At 62.9% G+C, this 12,052-nt stretch overlaps 1 protein-coding gene across 4 annotated transcripts in view; it reads right to left on the bottom strand.

Moving 5' to 3' along the window:
• INPP5A (inositol polyphosphate-5-phosphatase A) overlaps positions 1 to 12,052 on the bottom strand; it is a 182,643-nt gene that overhangs the window by 42,576 nt on the left and 128,015 nt on the right. For all 4 annotated transcript variants that reach the window (XM_029245171.1, XM_029245170.1, XM_029245172.1 and 1 more), the window contains exons 6-8: positions 10,635 to 10,738; positions 4,765 to 4,817; positions 3,214 to 3,333 (exon numbers count right to left, since the gene is read on the bottom strand). In XM_029245171.1, coding sequence (XP_029101004.1) covers positions 3,214 to 3,333; positions 4,765 to 4,817; positions 10,635 to 10,738 — 277 coding nt within the window. The remainder of the gene's footprint in view (positions 1 to 3,213; positions 3,334 to 4,764; positions 4,818 to 10,634; positions 10,739 to 12,052) is intronic.

The raw sequence follows: 12,052 nt of genomic DNA, 5'->3' as shown, positions 1-12,052 counted from the left end.
ATGACCCGCATCCTTAGCACCGAGCCTGTCTTTGCCTGGAGACCGGCGGCTTTTCTTCTGCTGGCTGACCAGCGAGGCGAGTTCTGGGAACGGCCCTAAGAGAAACCCTGAGACGAGGGTCTTTGAGCAGCTGACAGCTGACGGATGACCGCCCGCAGAACGACAAAGGGGAGCTGTGTGGCGGCCGCATCACACCGCCGCGCCCTGGGAAACTAATTGCTCCGAATTGTTCCGGGCAGCATTATTTTTCTGGCAATCATTTTCTTTGAAAGCCCAAAATGAGCATGAAACAACTCTTTTGACCGGACATAAAAGTTAAATGTCCCAATGTTGATCAAATTAACTTCAGCGCTGTGACAATGGACTGTATTTGTGAAGAGATACTGGGGGACAAAGGGGCGCTTTATGCCGAGATTTCACAGTTGTGATGTAAAAATGTTCCTGAGGACCTGGCCCAGCCGCATTGCATAGGGAGACACAAGAACCCTGTCACTTGTGGAAAAAAAATCTCACTTCACGGCCGAAAGCTTGGGAGAGTCCAGGAAGGACTGTGTGAGCTGCAGTCCCTGCTGCTGAGTTAATGCCCCAAACGTTCCCCAGGAGCGCGACTGTGCGCCTGGAGAGGGACCACCTGTCCCCACGGGGGCACAAAGGTGCACGCGGCACACACAGCCCCCCAGAGCCCCGAGGAGGGTCTGAGCCACCCCTCCAGGCAGACAGGACCCCAGGCCCCGCGCAGAGGCCCCAACACAGCCCACTGCAGCGTCTCTGAGCCTGACGCCCTTTGCTAATTAGAGGTTTGTCTTCTTTTAACCTTGCAGAGCGAGAGGTTTTTTGTAATTTTCTTTTTTTTTTTGGCCCCGACTTGCGGCACGTGGGATCTTAGTTCCCCGACCAGGGGTCAAACCCACACCCCCTGCATTGGATGCACAGAGTCTTAACCACTGGACCGCCAGGGAAGTCCCAGAACAAGAGATTTAAAGCAAAAAATTATTGCACAAAAACATCAGTTATAATTTACCATAAAAACCCAGACGAACCCACTGGCCGCCCTTTATTAACACTGGAAATCCTATTTTCCAACGTCTCCAAGGGGAATCCTTCCCACTAAGCCCGTCACAGCAAGGGCGTCATGGGCGTGGTGCTCTGCAGGGGACATGCATGGCGGGCGCTGCTCGTAGCGTAAACAATTCTGAAAGTTCACACACTTCAGACGAGAGTTTGACTCTCAGGGTTTTTTGTTTTGTTTTGTTTTGTTTTAAATAAGCTTTTTATTTTGGAATAATCTTGGATTCACAGAAAAACTGCAAACACAGCACCGGGTGCCTCTCGGTTTTAACCCGAGGTCCCCCCACCACCTTGTGGGGACAGGACCTGGGCTGACGTGCCACCTTTCCTGGGCCTGACACCCTCACTTGGATGGAAACGCGAGCCTGCGAGGCTTTACGGAGAGATTAAGCCGGGAAGGCGGGCTCCCCTTGGACCCCGCACTGTTTCCCTGCGTCCACGCCGGCCGCAGACAATGTTCCCAGAGGTTCCCAACGCCCTGAATGGGAAACTGTTGGTGGCAGCGTCCATTCAAAGGGCCAGCATGGCATTGTCCTCCCAATCGGCAGAGAGAATGCGGTCTGCTGGTGGCTGCCAAAAGGTTAGCATCCCCGATGAAAGGGCGGCCCGTCATTCACCGCCGACAGAGCGGCCCTTTGTGCGGGCGGCCCGGCCCCGCGCGGTGGAGGTCCGGATGCGGCTGGCTGAGCGCCCCACAGAAGCCCTTCATGGGAACGCAGAGCTGGGGAAGGGCCCGAAACCCAGAGGCCGCTTTCCCGGGGGCCGCAGAGCACAGGCGGTCTGGGGCAGTGACACATCCTCAGGCCATCCGTCTGACGACCTGACCACAGCCGCCAAGCCCAGCTCATTCCCCATCCAGCCGGCTCCGGCCCCAAAGGAGGCCCCAGAGAGGGCCCGGGGACCGCAGGGCCCCAGCCACGCCCCAGCCGAGCAGCCCCGGGAGGCCGGTCTGGCCGCTGCGAGATGAGCCCTCCCAGGAGGGCCGCTCCCAAGTCTGATGTGACCGCACGCGCTCCTGGGCCTCCTCCCGGACCAAGGCACCGTGCGCGTCAGGCCGGTGCCGTGAGGGCGGACAGCCCAGGGCCTCAGCACAGACTGGGCGATGCTGGCGCCTGGCTGCAGACAGGGTGAGGGCAAGCAGACCCCCGTGTCCCCCACGTGGGGGCCTCAGATGGGGCAAGGGGCCTGATCTCCGGCAGCCCGGAGGCGAACTGGTGGCCACTGTCTCGTCCCGCTGACTGGTGGCATGGGGACAGGCTCCTGGCCTTCCGGCTCCATCCAGGGCGCGTCTCAGCCGAGCGCGCACAGAAAGAACAGGCACAACTCATGGTCTGGGCAGGCTGGCGAGGTCCTGGGGAGAGCTGAGACCCCGCCCCAAGCCCAAGCGGACCAAAGGCCCCACTTAGGGCACGGGCGCTGGTGGGAGAGGACTCCAGCTGAGGACTCGGCCGCTGGACGCACTCCGGCAAATCAGGGCCCAACGCAGCCTGTTAATTGGGTGTGAGGAGCTCCCTTTCTTTCCCAGATGACAGCCCATCAGCGGCGACCCCGTGAGAGGTCACATGAGACCATCGCAGACAGAGTGGGGCCTCAGAGGGCCCAGGGGGGAGGGTCCTGAAAACCAGCTGTGGCGGGGGCCAGGGCGGTCGGAGGGGTGTGCTGGGAGCCTGGGCAGGTGATGGGAGGAACTCGCGCACTCTGACGACCACTGAGGCTGCCTCCCCTCTGGACAGGGGCCCGCAGCCGGGCCGGGAAGCTGGGGCAGAGCGGTGTGGGAGGCGGCGCTCCGCCGGGCAGGGCAGACCTGCCCGGCCAGCCGCTCCAAGGGGCCTACAGCCGGAGCCCGGCGGGTGGGCCAGAGTCTGGGAAGACTCAGCCCGCGGCCAGCGGGACCCCAGGCCAAAGGAGACCTCCGTCTGCCATGGCTCATCTTCCCCCCAAGACGGAAAAGAAAGTGAGGCCACCCATTGTCCAGCGCGTCTGGACGGGATAACGGGAGCCTTGGGGCAGGGGTCGGGCTTTGTGCATTATCCCTGGGTCGACATTGGCAAGTTTTGTATTTTTGGTAAATAGGAAAAATGGCTTAAAGAGCAAGCCGCGCTCCTCCCAGGAGGTGGGCGGGGGGAGGCCCCCCTCAGTACCCACCTGTCGAGCACGTAGCCCAGGGCCTTGTGCCGGATCCCCGAGTACACAGAAGGGCTGGTCTCCCAGGCAACCAGGTTGGAAGCATCGTGGAAAAGATGGATGTTCACCAAGTCGAAGGCACTGTGGGGACAGAGACAGGAAGCTCGGAGGAGGGCTGGAGCTGCCCGGCCGCCTGGGCCAGCCCCCCATGCCGCCCCACCTGGCTCCTCAAAGCAGGTGCACCCACGCTGCCCAGGCGTGTCCTGCCCCGAGGTGTGGTCAGAGAGGACACACAAGACCTGGAGCCCTCACACAGTGAAGTCCCCACACGGACACGGTACTCGGCCAACGGAAAAGGGAGCTGTTTCTCTGAAGAAAGGGACCTACACAGGATCCCAGGAACTTTCCTCAGAACGGGGGGCGGGGGGAGCGGGAGGGAGGCCGGGGAAGGGGCGACAGGAGGGGGGAGGGGGGACAAGGCCCCTCCCCAGGCCTTAGCTCCCTCCGCGGGCAGCTGGTGCTACAGCCCGAAGCCCCCTGTGCCGCCCAGTGCTCACCATGGGGTCCCCATGCCATGGGGGTCACTAAGGGATTCATTTCACTCTCTAGAAGCAGCCCCAAGCTCACAGCCCTTGGAAAACCCTTGGGGAAACCCCAGCAGCCCAGTGTCGCCTGGGCTTCTGCAGGGACGTGGCGAGGCGGGTTTGGCCTGTCAGCCTCTCGTGCCCAGGGAGCCCTGGGGCATCGTTGCAGCCTGTCTGCCGCACAGCGAGGTGGGGGCCATCCGCAGAGCTGGGACCACCGGGCCCCACGATCCAGTGAGACACGTGCGCTGACCTGACAGCACTGTCCCGGGCCAGATAAAGAGCTCGAATTCTCTCCTATGGCCTCATGAGGACCACTGACCCCAGGCGGCCACCCCGTGCCCCTCCCACGCTGCACCGGGGGGGCCCGTGGGACTAAGGACAAGGGCAGGAGTTGGGGGGTCAGGTCAGGAAGGCTGCGGCTGTCTCAGCTCCCTCTCACGCTCTGGGACTCTGGCCTCAGGGAACGCCCTGACCTGCGTGGCCCCAAGGAGGGGCCCGCGTGGAAATAGCAGGGGGGCCGCGGTCACTGGCTGACGCTGGCACCTGACGGGAGTGCAGCTCCTGAGGATGGGCTGCAGCCTTGGCCTGAACAAGCGGTCAGCTAGCGGCAGGTCGGGCCTCTCCCCAGGGAGACACCCCAACCCCAGGACCTCACGGTGCAGACCGTGGCCTCAGTCCCCCGGGCCCGACCCCAGGTGGCCAAGCGCACGTCAGGGAAGCAGGACCCGCTGCTGGATGCAGCAGCGGGGGGCCGCCGTGGGGAGCGGCTGCCGGGGCACCCACGGGATGGGGGGCAGGTGGGAGTGAGTGCTGGGACACCAGAGTCACGTGCCCGGCAATCGCGCTCTGTGTCACACGGAGTCGCCAGAACAAAAAGGGTCAAAGAGTAGAGGGTCGGGTCAGGTCGGGCAGCCTTTGACGGAAGTGCCCCCCGCAGTGCTAAAGGGGGAGCGTCCTGGGACGCAGGGGACCACGGTGGACGTACCAGTCCGCAAGGCACCACCTCGTCCGGATGAAGCCTTTCCTCGACCACTTGCACTGAAAAACAAACAGGTCACACTTGTCAGCAGTGAGGGGGGAGGAGGGCACGCCTGGCTCACAGGCAGTCGGGGCGCCGAGAAAAGTGGGACCACACGGGCTCCGCACTGGCTGCGGGCAGGGAGGGGACCACGAGGCACGACCACCACCATCTCCCAGACCAGCTGCAGGGGCTCAGTCGGCCAGGCCATGGGGGGCCCCAGTGGATAGGAGGACGCCCTTGGCCAAGTTCAGGGGGCCCCGAGCGGCGGCTCCAGAAAGACCTCCTACGCAGCTGGCAGGCCTGGCGGGTGACAGGATGCGTCTGAGCCGGAAGGAAGCTGCGCGGTCTGTGTGGAGAGGCCACCACTAGCAGGCTCGGGGCCTGCGGCGTTATTGCCGCGAGAGAGCCGTGTGGGACCCCGGGAGGCAGACAGACACAGAAACCCCATCTTTACTTCTGCTCCACCAACCCCACCTCAAAGAAAAGAACTTCTGCTGGAGAAGCTGGGAGAAGCCTCGCTGAGCCGCCACCCGTCCTGCTGTCCCGCAGCTGGGGTGGCACCTGCCCCGCCCAGCGTCAGCAGCCACCTCGGCCCCTCGTGCTCACGCTGGGAGGGGAGGAGGGTGGGATGCAGCCGGGCTGCCCAGCAGCCGCTCCGTGACGAAGGACGTTCAGTGTTGGGGGCTGCGTGTGACAGTGTCATAATCAACTTTCACTTAAATGGCCACACAGCACAGGGTAGCTTCACGGCCTGAGCAGTTTAGGGAGTGGGGCTCCACCCGGCAGCCCTTGCAAGTCTGCGGGAGGCACTGGGGACCTTCCTGAATCCCTGGTGGCAAACTTTACGGTGCTGGAGGGAACGTCTGTCTTCGCCGGGACCCTCCGCCCACATCCCAGGGCAGCGTGTCAAGCGTCCATGGAGCACAGGGACTGGTCCTCGGGCGGGGGGCATGTGGGGCTGTGCCGTGGTGACAGGCGGGGGCAGAGGGTGGAGACCGTGTGGTCCCGGAGATGGTAGCCGGGTGGGACCCAGAGACCGACGCGGCGAAAAGCACTGCCTGCTGACGGCCATGTCCAGGGAAGTGGGGGCCCAGGTCAGCCACGCATTTCTTTACTTCGTGCAGACAGTTCAGCGGCTAAAGCGCTCTCCACGCGCCTCCCTAACCACCGTCCCATTTGTTTCTACTCCCCCGACAGCCAGCCGTCACGAGGGGCTCCGCTCTCTTCTGCTCCGTTCATTCGGCGCCCCGTGGGCTCCTAACCCCACCCCTTGCCCAGACTGCTCTCACAAGGTCACCACGGCCTTGAGTTCCGGATGCGTCCTCAACCGGACCGCTGATTCGCTGACCCTCTCTCTGACCACGTCTGGTTCAGAATCCAGCCCGCTGTTCAGCGCAGCACCTGCGGGACCCAGGAGCCCTCGAGGTTGAGAATCGCACCCAAGGTCACATGGCAAGTGGTCACCCGCTGGGGCAGGCCGCAGGGGAGCCAGGCTGGACGTGGGCCCGGTCAAATCCACCCGAAGGTCCGTCGCCTTCTCCCACTGCCGCAGTGGGAGTGGGAGGGGGTCGCCACGCACACCGGCTGTCAAGGGCACCCCGCCCCCCCACAGCCTCTCCGGGAGAACCAGCAACTTGTCTTCCGTCTGGAGCCACGTCCTGCAGAGAGTGGGAAGCAGGCGCCGCCACCCTGGTGCCCTCGTGCACATTCGGAAACCAGGAGCTGCAGCACAGGGCGGCCTGAGTCCTGGGCTCAGGGCGAGCCTCCGGGAGCGGGACCAGGGTCTGGGCCGGTTCCCTGGGAGCAGCCGGCAGGGCAGCCTGTGGTCAGCACACACGTAGGGAGGCTGGGGCCTCCAGCACAGAAGCTTCCGGATGCAGGTGCTCGTAGCAAATGGAGGCGGGGTGCAAGCGGGCGGGGCTGGGCCTCCTCTGCCTCTACCCAGCCCAGTGCACGCTCCCAGGCTCACTGGTCATCGGCCGCCTTCTCAAGCCACCCAAGGCTCCAGGCGACGGCAGACGGGACGGCAGTGGCTGGGGTGCCCTGGGGGTGTCCACCCCAGTTCTCAGAGAGGCTCTCACACTGGAGTGGGAACCATGTCACGCCCGGGTCTGGGCGGGGGCGGTGGGGGGGGACCGCCACATCGTTCACCTGACAATATTAAGTCTCTGCTCAGATGCCCTGTTAATAGGATTCCTTTACCAGCAGATGGATGGCGAATACAGGCGGTTTCATCTACTAAAAGACGGCATAAATCACGGTGAGAAAAGGGAGGCTGCGGGAAGGTTATCACCACCCAGCCTCCCCATGAAAGGCCGGCTTCAGAGCATTAGTGAAATTAATTCATCTTTCATAAGAGCTTGGAACAGCCCCTGTGATGTATGGAAACAACCAATTTCTCACTACGGGCAAGAGGAATAAAATGCCTCGGCCCCGACTGACGACGCAGACCTGCTTTTCAAAAACGGTCTCGCGTTGTCTGGAGTGCTTCCCCCAGAGGCAGCACGTGGAATTCGCGCCAAGCCAAGAGCGCCCACAAGCCACCAGGGAAAGTTCTGTCGGTTTTATGTGCAGTGGGCTGTAATTATTTGGAACTGCATCATGCCTCCATCATGGTAATTACGTTTAGACTGCCCTTAAGTGACGGTAATAAAAGAAAGAGAAATCAGTCTTAAACTAATTCCCTCCCCCAAAACGTGTTCCAATAAGGCTAAAGGCCTGGCCTGCAGGCCCAGCAGGAGGGGAGCAGCCACAGCACAGCCTCCTGGGCACCGCGGCCCTGCCCGGCGGCCTGCTGACCTGACGCACGCCAGGCAGGGGCTCCTAGCAGGACACGGGAGCCCGGCAACGGGCCTGGAGTTTCTTACACCTGAGAAATTCCACGCAGTTGACAGAAACATCAGAAGCATTTGTGTTTTTCTCAATAAGATTTTCCTTCTGTTAATTTATCGAGATGAGAGGAAAATGAACAAGCCCTGAAAACTCATACGTCATCAGACCCAGCGGAGCACACACTCGGGCAATTCCATGGAGCAGAACGGGGCCCCCAGGAAGGCCAGCACCCCAGGGCGGGGGTCACCTTGTCCCAGCAACACGCCGCTCTAGTCGAGACATCGGGGTCTATCCAGAGACCCCCCAGCCTCCTCCGCCCAGAGACGCACTCCCCCCTCTGCCTGTGGATGACAGTGAGGCCGCCTGGAGTTGGGTCTGAGGAGGGCTCAGTGCCCCCGGCCGGCACCGGCCAGCACCTCGGAGGGCACAGCACATGGGGTGTGCAGGGAGGTGGGAACCACAGCTGAGGTCCCCACACCCGCCCACCGCCCCACCACCCACAGGTCAACCTCAGCCCAAGCTTCACAGCCGCCTGGGCCCTGGTGGGAAGAGAAATGTGGGGAGCCCCCCAGACACGCCGCGGCCTCTGGGGAGGGAGCCCGCACAGGGCAGAGCCTGAGGGCCGGGGGGGGGGCAGCGGGCAAGCCGGGAACGCAGAGGCTCCCGCCCAGGTGCCGGGCACCTTCTCCGGAGGAAGCAGTGGGGCCCCCTCTGCCCACCCAGGAGGACACGGTGACCGTCACAGAAGCCTCCTCTTCAGGAGCAGCACAGCTCCTGGATGACAGATGCCGGGAGCCTCCAGTGACCCCAGCTCCGAGGGCACAGGTGAAGTGAGAGGACCCCGAATTCTGGAGTCATCGGCAAGTGACGAGAGGATGAGGGACAGCTGTGGGCTGAGCGAGTCCCTGGGGCGACGGGGGCCGCGCGCTGGGCGTCCAACCACGAGCCAGGTCACCCAGTTGTGTCCCAGTCCTTGGCGGGGGGCACGGAATGGGAACTCCATCCCAGGCACCAGGCGTCCCCTGGGTGGGCAGCGGCCTGGGGGAGCAGCGCCTCGAGGGAACGGGCGGGTTCGGGAAGAGCAGAGGCCCGCCTGCCAGCCCTGCCACCCGCCAGTCCCAGGCCACGGGATCGCCTTGGCACCTGCCGCGGCTCAGGACTCCAGTGGCAGTTAAAGGGGAGAGCTGCAAAGATACTTAACTGCTCAGAGGGCTGCCTCAAGTGCTCCCCGCCCAGCCCCACGCAGGCCCGGGCCCAGCACTGCCCACCAGCCACCCAGCCCCTGCGCTGATCTGGGCGAGGCTGGCTTCGTGGCCGTCCCCAGCAGCCCTGCCTTCTCTGCCAGGTGCGTGGACCCTGGACGTCAGCAGGGGCGTCAGGGTCCCTCCTGCAGAGCAGCGGCTGACATGCCAGAGCCTCTTCCTCGGCCCGTTCAGGGCTGTCCCCAGCGGGCCTCTGTAAGCTGGCTCTCCCGCTCTTAAGGTGCCCGCGTGGGGGAAGAGGCCGAGACCCTATCTGTGGCGCTGCAGGCCCCGCCCCCGGCCTCCCCGCAGCTTGCGCCGTTTTCACCGGGGTCCCTGGTTGCTCTCAGGCCAGGGCCAGTGCCGGCTCCCGTGCTACCTGCAGGGGAGGGAGGGTGAGTCTGGATCGGGATGGGCCAGGAGACCGGCACTGATGGCCTCTGAAACTGACTTCTCAGCCCTCGCCCTGATCCGGGGAACCTTGGGCCGGCCTCCTGCTGGACACGTCCACTGGCCAACGTCCCGGGAGGACTGCAGGACTCACGGGCTCGGCCGCACTCATGGGAGGCTGAGAACGGAAGCTTCCGGAGCTTTCCAGTCACACCCTCCTCCAACCTTGGACGCAGAGCAGAGGGGAGCAGTGCCGAGGGGCAGGGGCAGCGGCGGGCGGGGCGGGAGACGGGCCCCTGACACCACGTCCTTGGCCGGGGACGCGGCCCATCCTTCAAGGCGCCAGCCACCTTTCCTCCACCGCAGGATCGGGTCATAAAGCAAGTTAATAAAGTTGCAGCCTTGCTGAAATCAGCTCCCAGTGCCGCAGGAGGGGCGGCTCCACAGAGTCACGGCGGGCAATCCTCGACCAAGCAGACCTGCCCCGTGGGGTTTCAGGGGCCGTGTGGAAACGCAGCTGTGAGGAGGGGCCGCCCGGCTCTCAGTCTCACCCCCGAATGCTTCAGTCACGGGTCACTTCCTACTGCGAGTCAACAGGCCCCGAAAGGGAAGGTGATCCAGTCTGGATCAACACCCGGACTACACAGGTTACGAGACTCCAAACACGCTGGTCATGAGAGTATTCGCTAAAAATCCCAGAATCCAAAATTATGTGTGCAGCGTAACGGCTACATAAAAATAACAAACTAGACAAAAATGCACTAAAACCCAGAGGAAACACATGCACGCTTCCTGATTGTGTCTGAGCAGAGGGTGAGAAGTAACCCCGCACTTCCCTCTGCTGAAGCGCACAGGGTGGGGGCACCGGCTCCGAGTATGCGGCTGCGCCTCTCTGGCCACACCCAAGGCTTTGCCAGGGAAGAGCCCGGGGCTCACTCAGCACCCTGGGGATGGGGAGAGCCCCCCGAGTGCCACTGTCCCAGCACGCCCGAGCTCTCTGTTCGGGTTGCATCACTGGCCAGATCGACCTGCTCACGCTGAGGTTTGCTGGGAGGCCCCTGGCACACCCCGGGCCCCAAATGAACAGATTATGGTTTTTCTACCTCTCTGGAGGAAGGTTCCTTTGCCTGGAAACGATGATGATTGGAAAATTTACCTACCGATGTAACGATAAACACCACGGGCTCTCCCAGCCCTCATCTAAGACCACCCAGATGAACCCACGTGGGTTTTAGAACCTCCCAGGACAGAATACTGGAGCATGACGGCAGCCGGGGGATCCCCACTGTGAAGTATGAAGATTTCACGTCCTAAATTCCACCTGAAAGTAAACGCACTAGTGCGAGTGTGGCCGGCGGGGCCCCGACGTACCTCGGGGAAGTAGTCCTGCGGGAACTTCTCTTTCTCCAGCATGGGCGTGCTCTCCAGCGTGTCTGAGTAGATCTCCTTACCAGTGACTTTTTTATACTTCTTGGCTAGGAAAGAGCAGAAGAAGGACCCGGGGGTAACTTCAGTTCTTCTCCCCCTCCCCCCAGCTCAGGGCCACGTGGGGTCCCGTGTCCCACCCAGGCAGTGCTGTGGAGGCGAGGGAGGGCCCAGGAGGCAGACCCGACGAGGGCCATGCCCCCAGGCAGGGCAGCTGCTCCCGGGGACGCCGTGGCTCGTGCATTGCCATCCCTGGACCTGGAATCTGACACGGGGCGTCATTACCCGCTCCAAGCTCCTGGCCTGCGGATTTACAGGGGCTAATTGGCATCCTCTGAGCAAAGTGCGACTGTATTTAAAAGGGCCGTGGAGTTACCGTCCACTCACACTTAAGATGAATTCATTTAATAACATGGATTTCCTCCTTGCATCCAGCCAACATCACTCCTAACCAGGGAAGGGGAGTCCTTACGTGAGACGGGGGAAAGGGATGAAGGCCAGGCACTCTGGGCCACCCGCCCCGTCCAGTGTCCCGCAGGCTCTCCCCGCATCTGGCTGACGCCCCGCACACAGGGCCTGGCCTGGTCCTTTCACACCCAGACCTGGGATCGTTCCTTTTCAGAGACCACCGTGGAGTTTAATGCACAAATGTGTCTATTCCTCAAACTCTTACTTGTCTGGTGGGTGGGAAGGCTGTCAGCCTCCCCACGAGATGCCAGCAGAGAGCCCAGGCAACGGGGGGCCTGCCGAGACCGCCACGGGGAGACCCCAGCCCAGGCGGTCACCAGACTGCCCCCACCAGCTGCCGGAGCATCACCTGTCCCCTGCTCCCGGGCCAGGACACTGGGGTGAGGGTCCTGGGGTGTGTGGAGATCCCTGGTGTTTGGGACGAAGGACGAGCCGTCCCGTCAGAGTGTCTGTGGAGGCCCTGCTCCGCGTCCCACGGGCAGCCCTGCCTGCAGTCTCTGGGCTGCCTGCCCCCACGGGCCCACTGACACACAGACAGCACGTGACGTGGACCCCTCCCCCAGGACGGAGCTGCGCTGTACCCACTGCTCCTCTGACCTGGCTCCCAAACCACGGAGACGAGCCTCAGACGACAGGTGCAGCTGGCTCTGAGGCTACCCCCTCCCACCCCCGGGTTTGCCCATCGGGGGAAACGCAGGCGAACCCACGAGCCAGGAGGCTGGTGCCTGGGAAGGTGGGCACAGGCCAGTGTAAACAGATAAGGCACGAAGCCACGACCCACTCATGACACCCACCTGCGGTGGGGATGACGCAGGACTGTGTTAATCACAGGAGGCACTTACTGTAACCACCCATCCATCTCCGTGGAAGGACAACGTTGATCAAACATCACCCCG

The sequence above is a fragment of the Monodon monoceros genome, unplaced genomic scaffold (genome assembly GCF_005190385.1).
Source record: "Monodon monoceros isolate NGI ecotype Baffin Bay Population unplaced genomic scaffold, NGI_Narwhal_1 Super_Scaffold_4, whole genome shotgun sequence".
Taxonomy (NCBI): Eukaryota; Metazoa; Chordata; class Mammalia; order Artiodactyla; family Monodontidae; genus Monodon; species Monodon monoceros.
The sequence above is the reverse complement of the archived record's forward strand: the minus strand, read 5'-3'. Positions and strand labels throughout refer to the sequence as shown.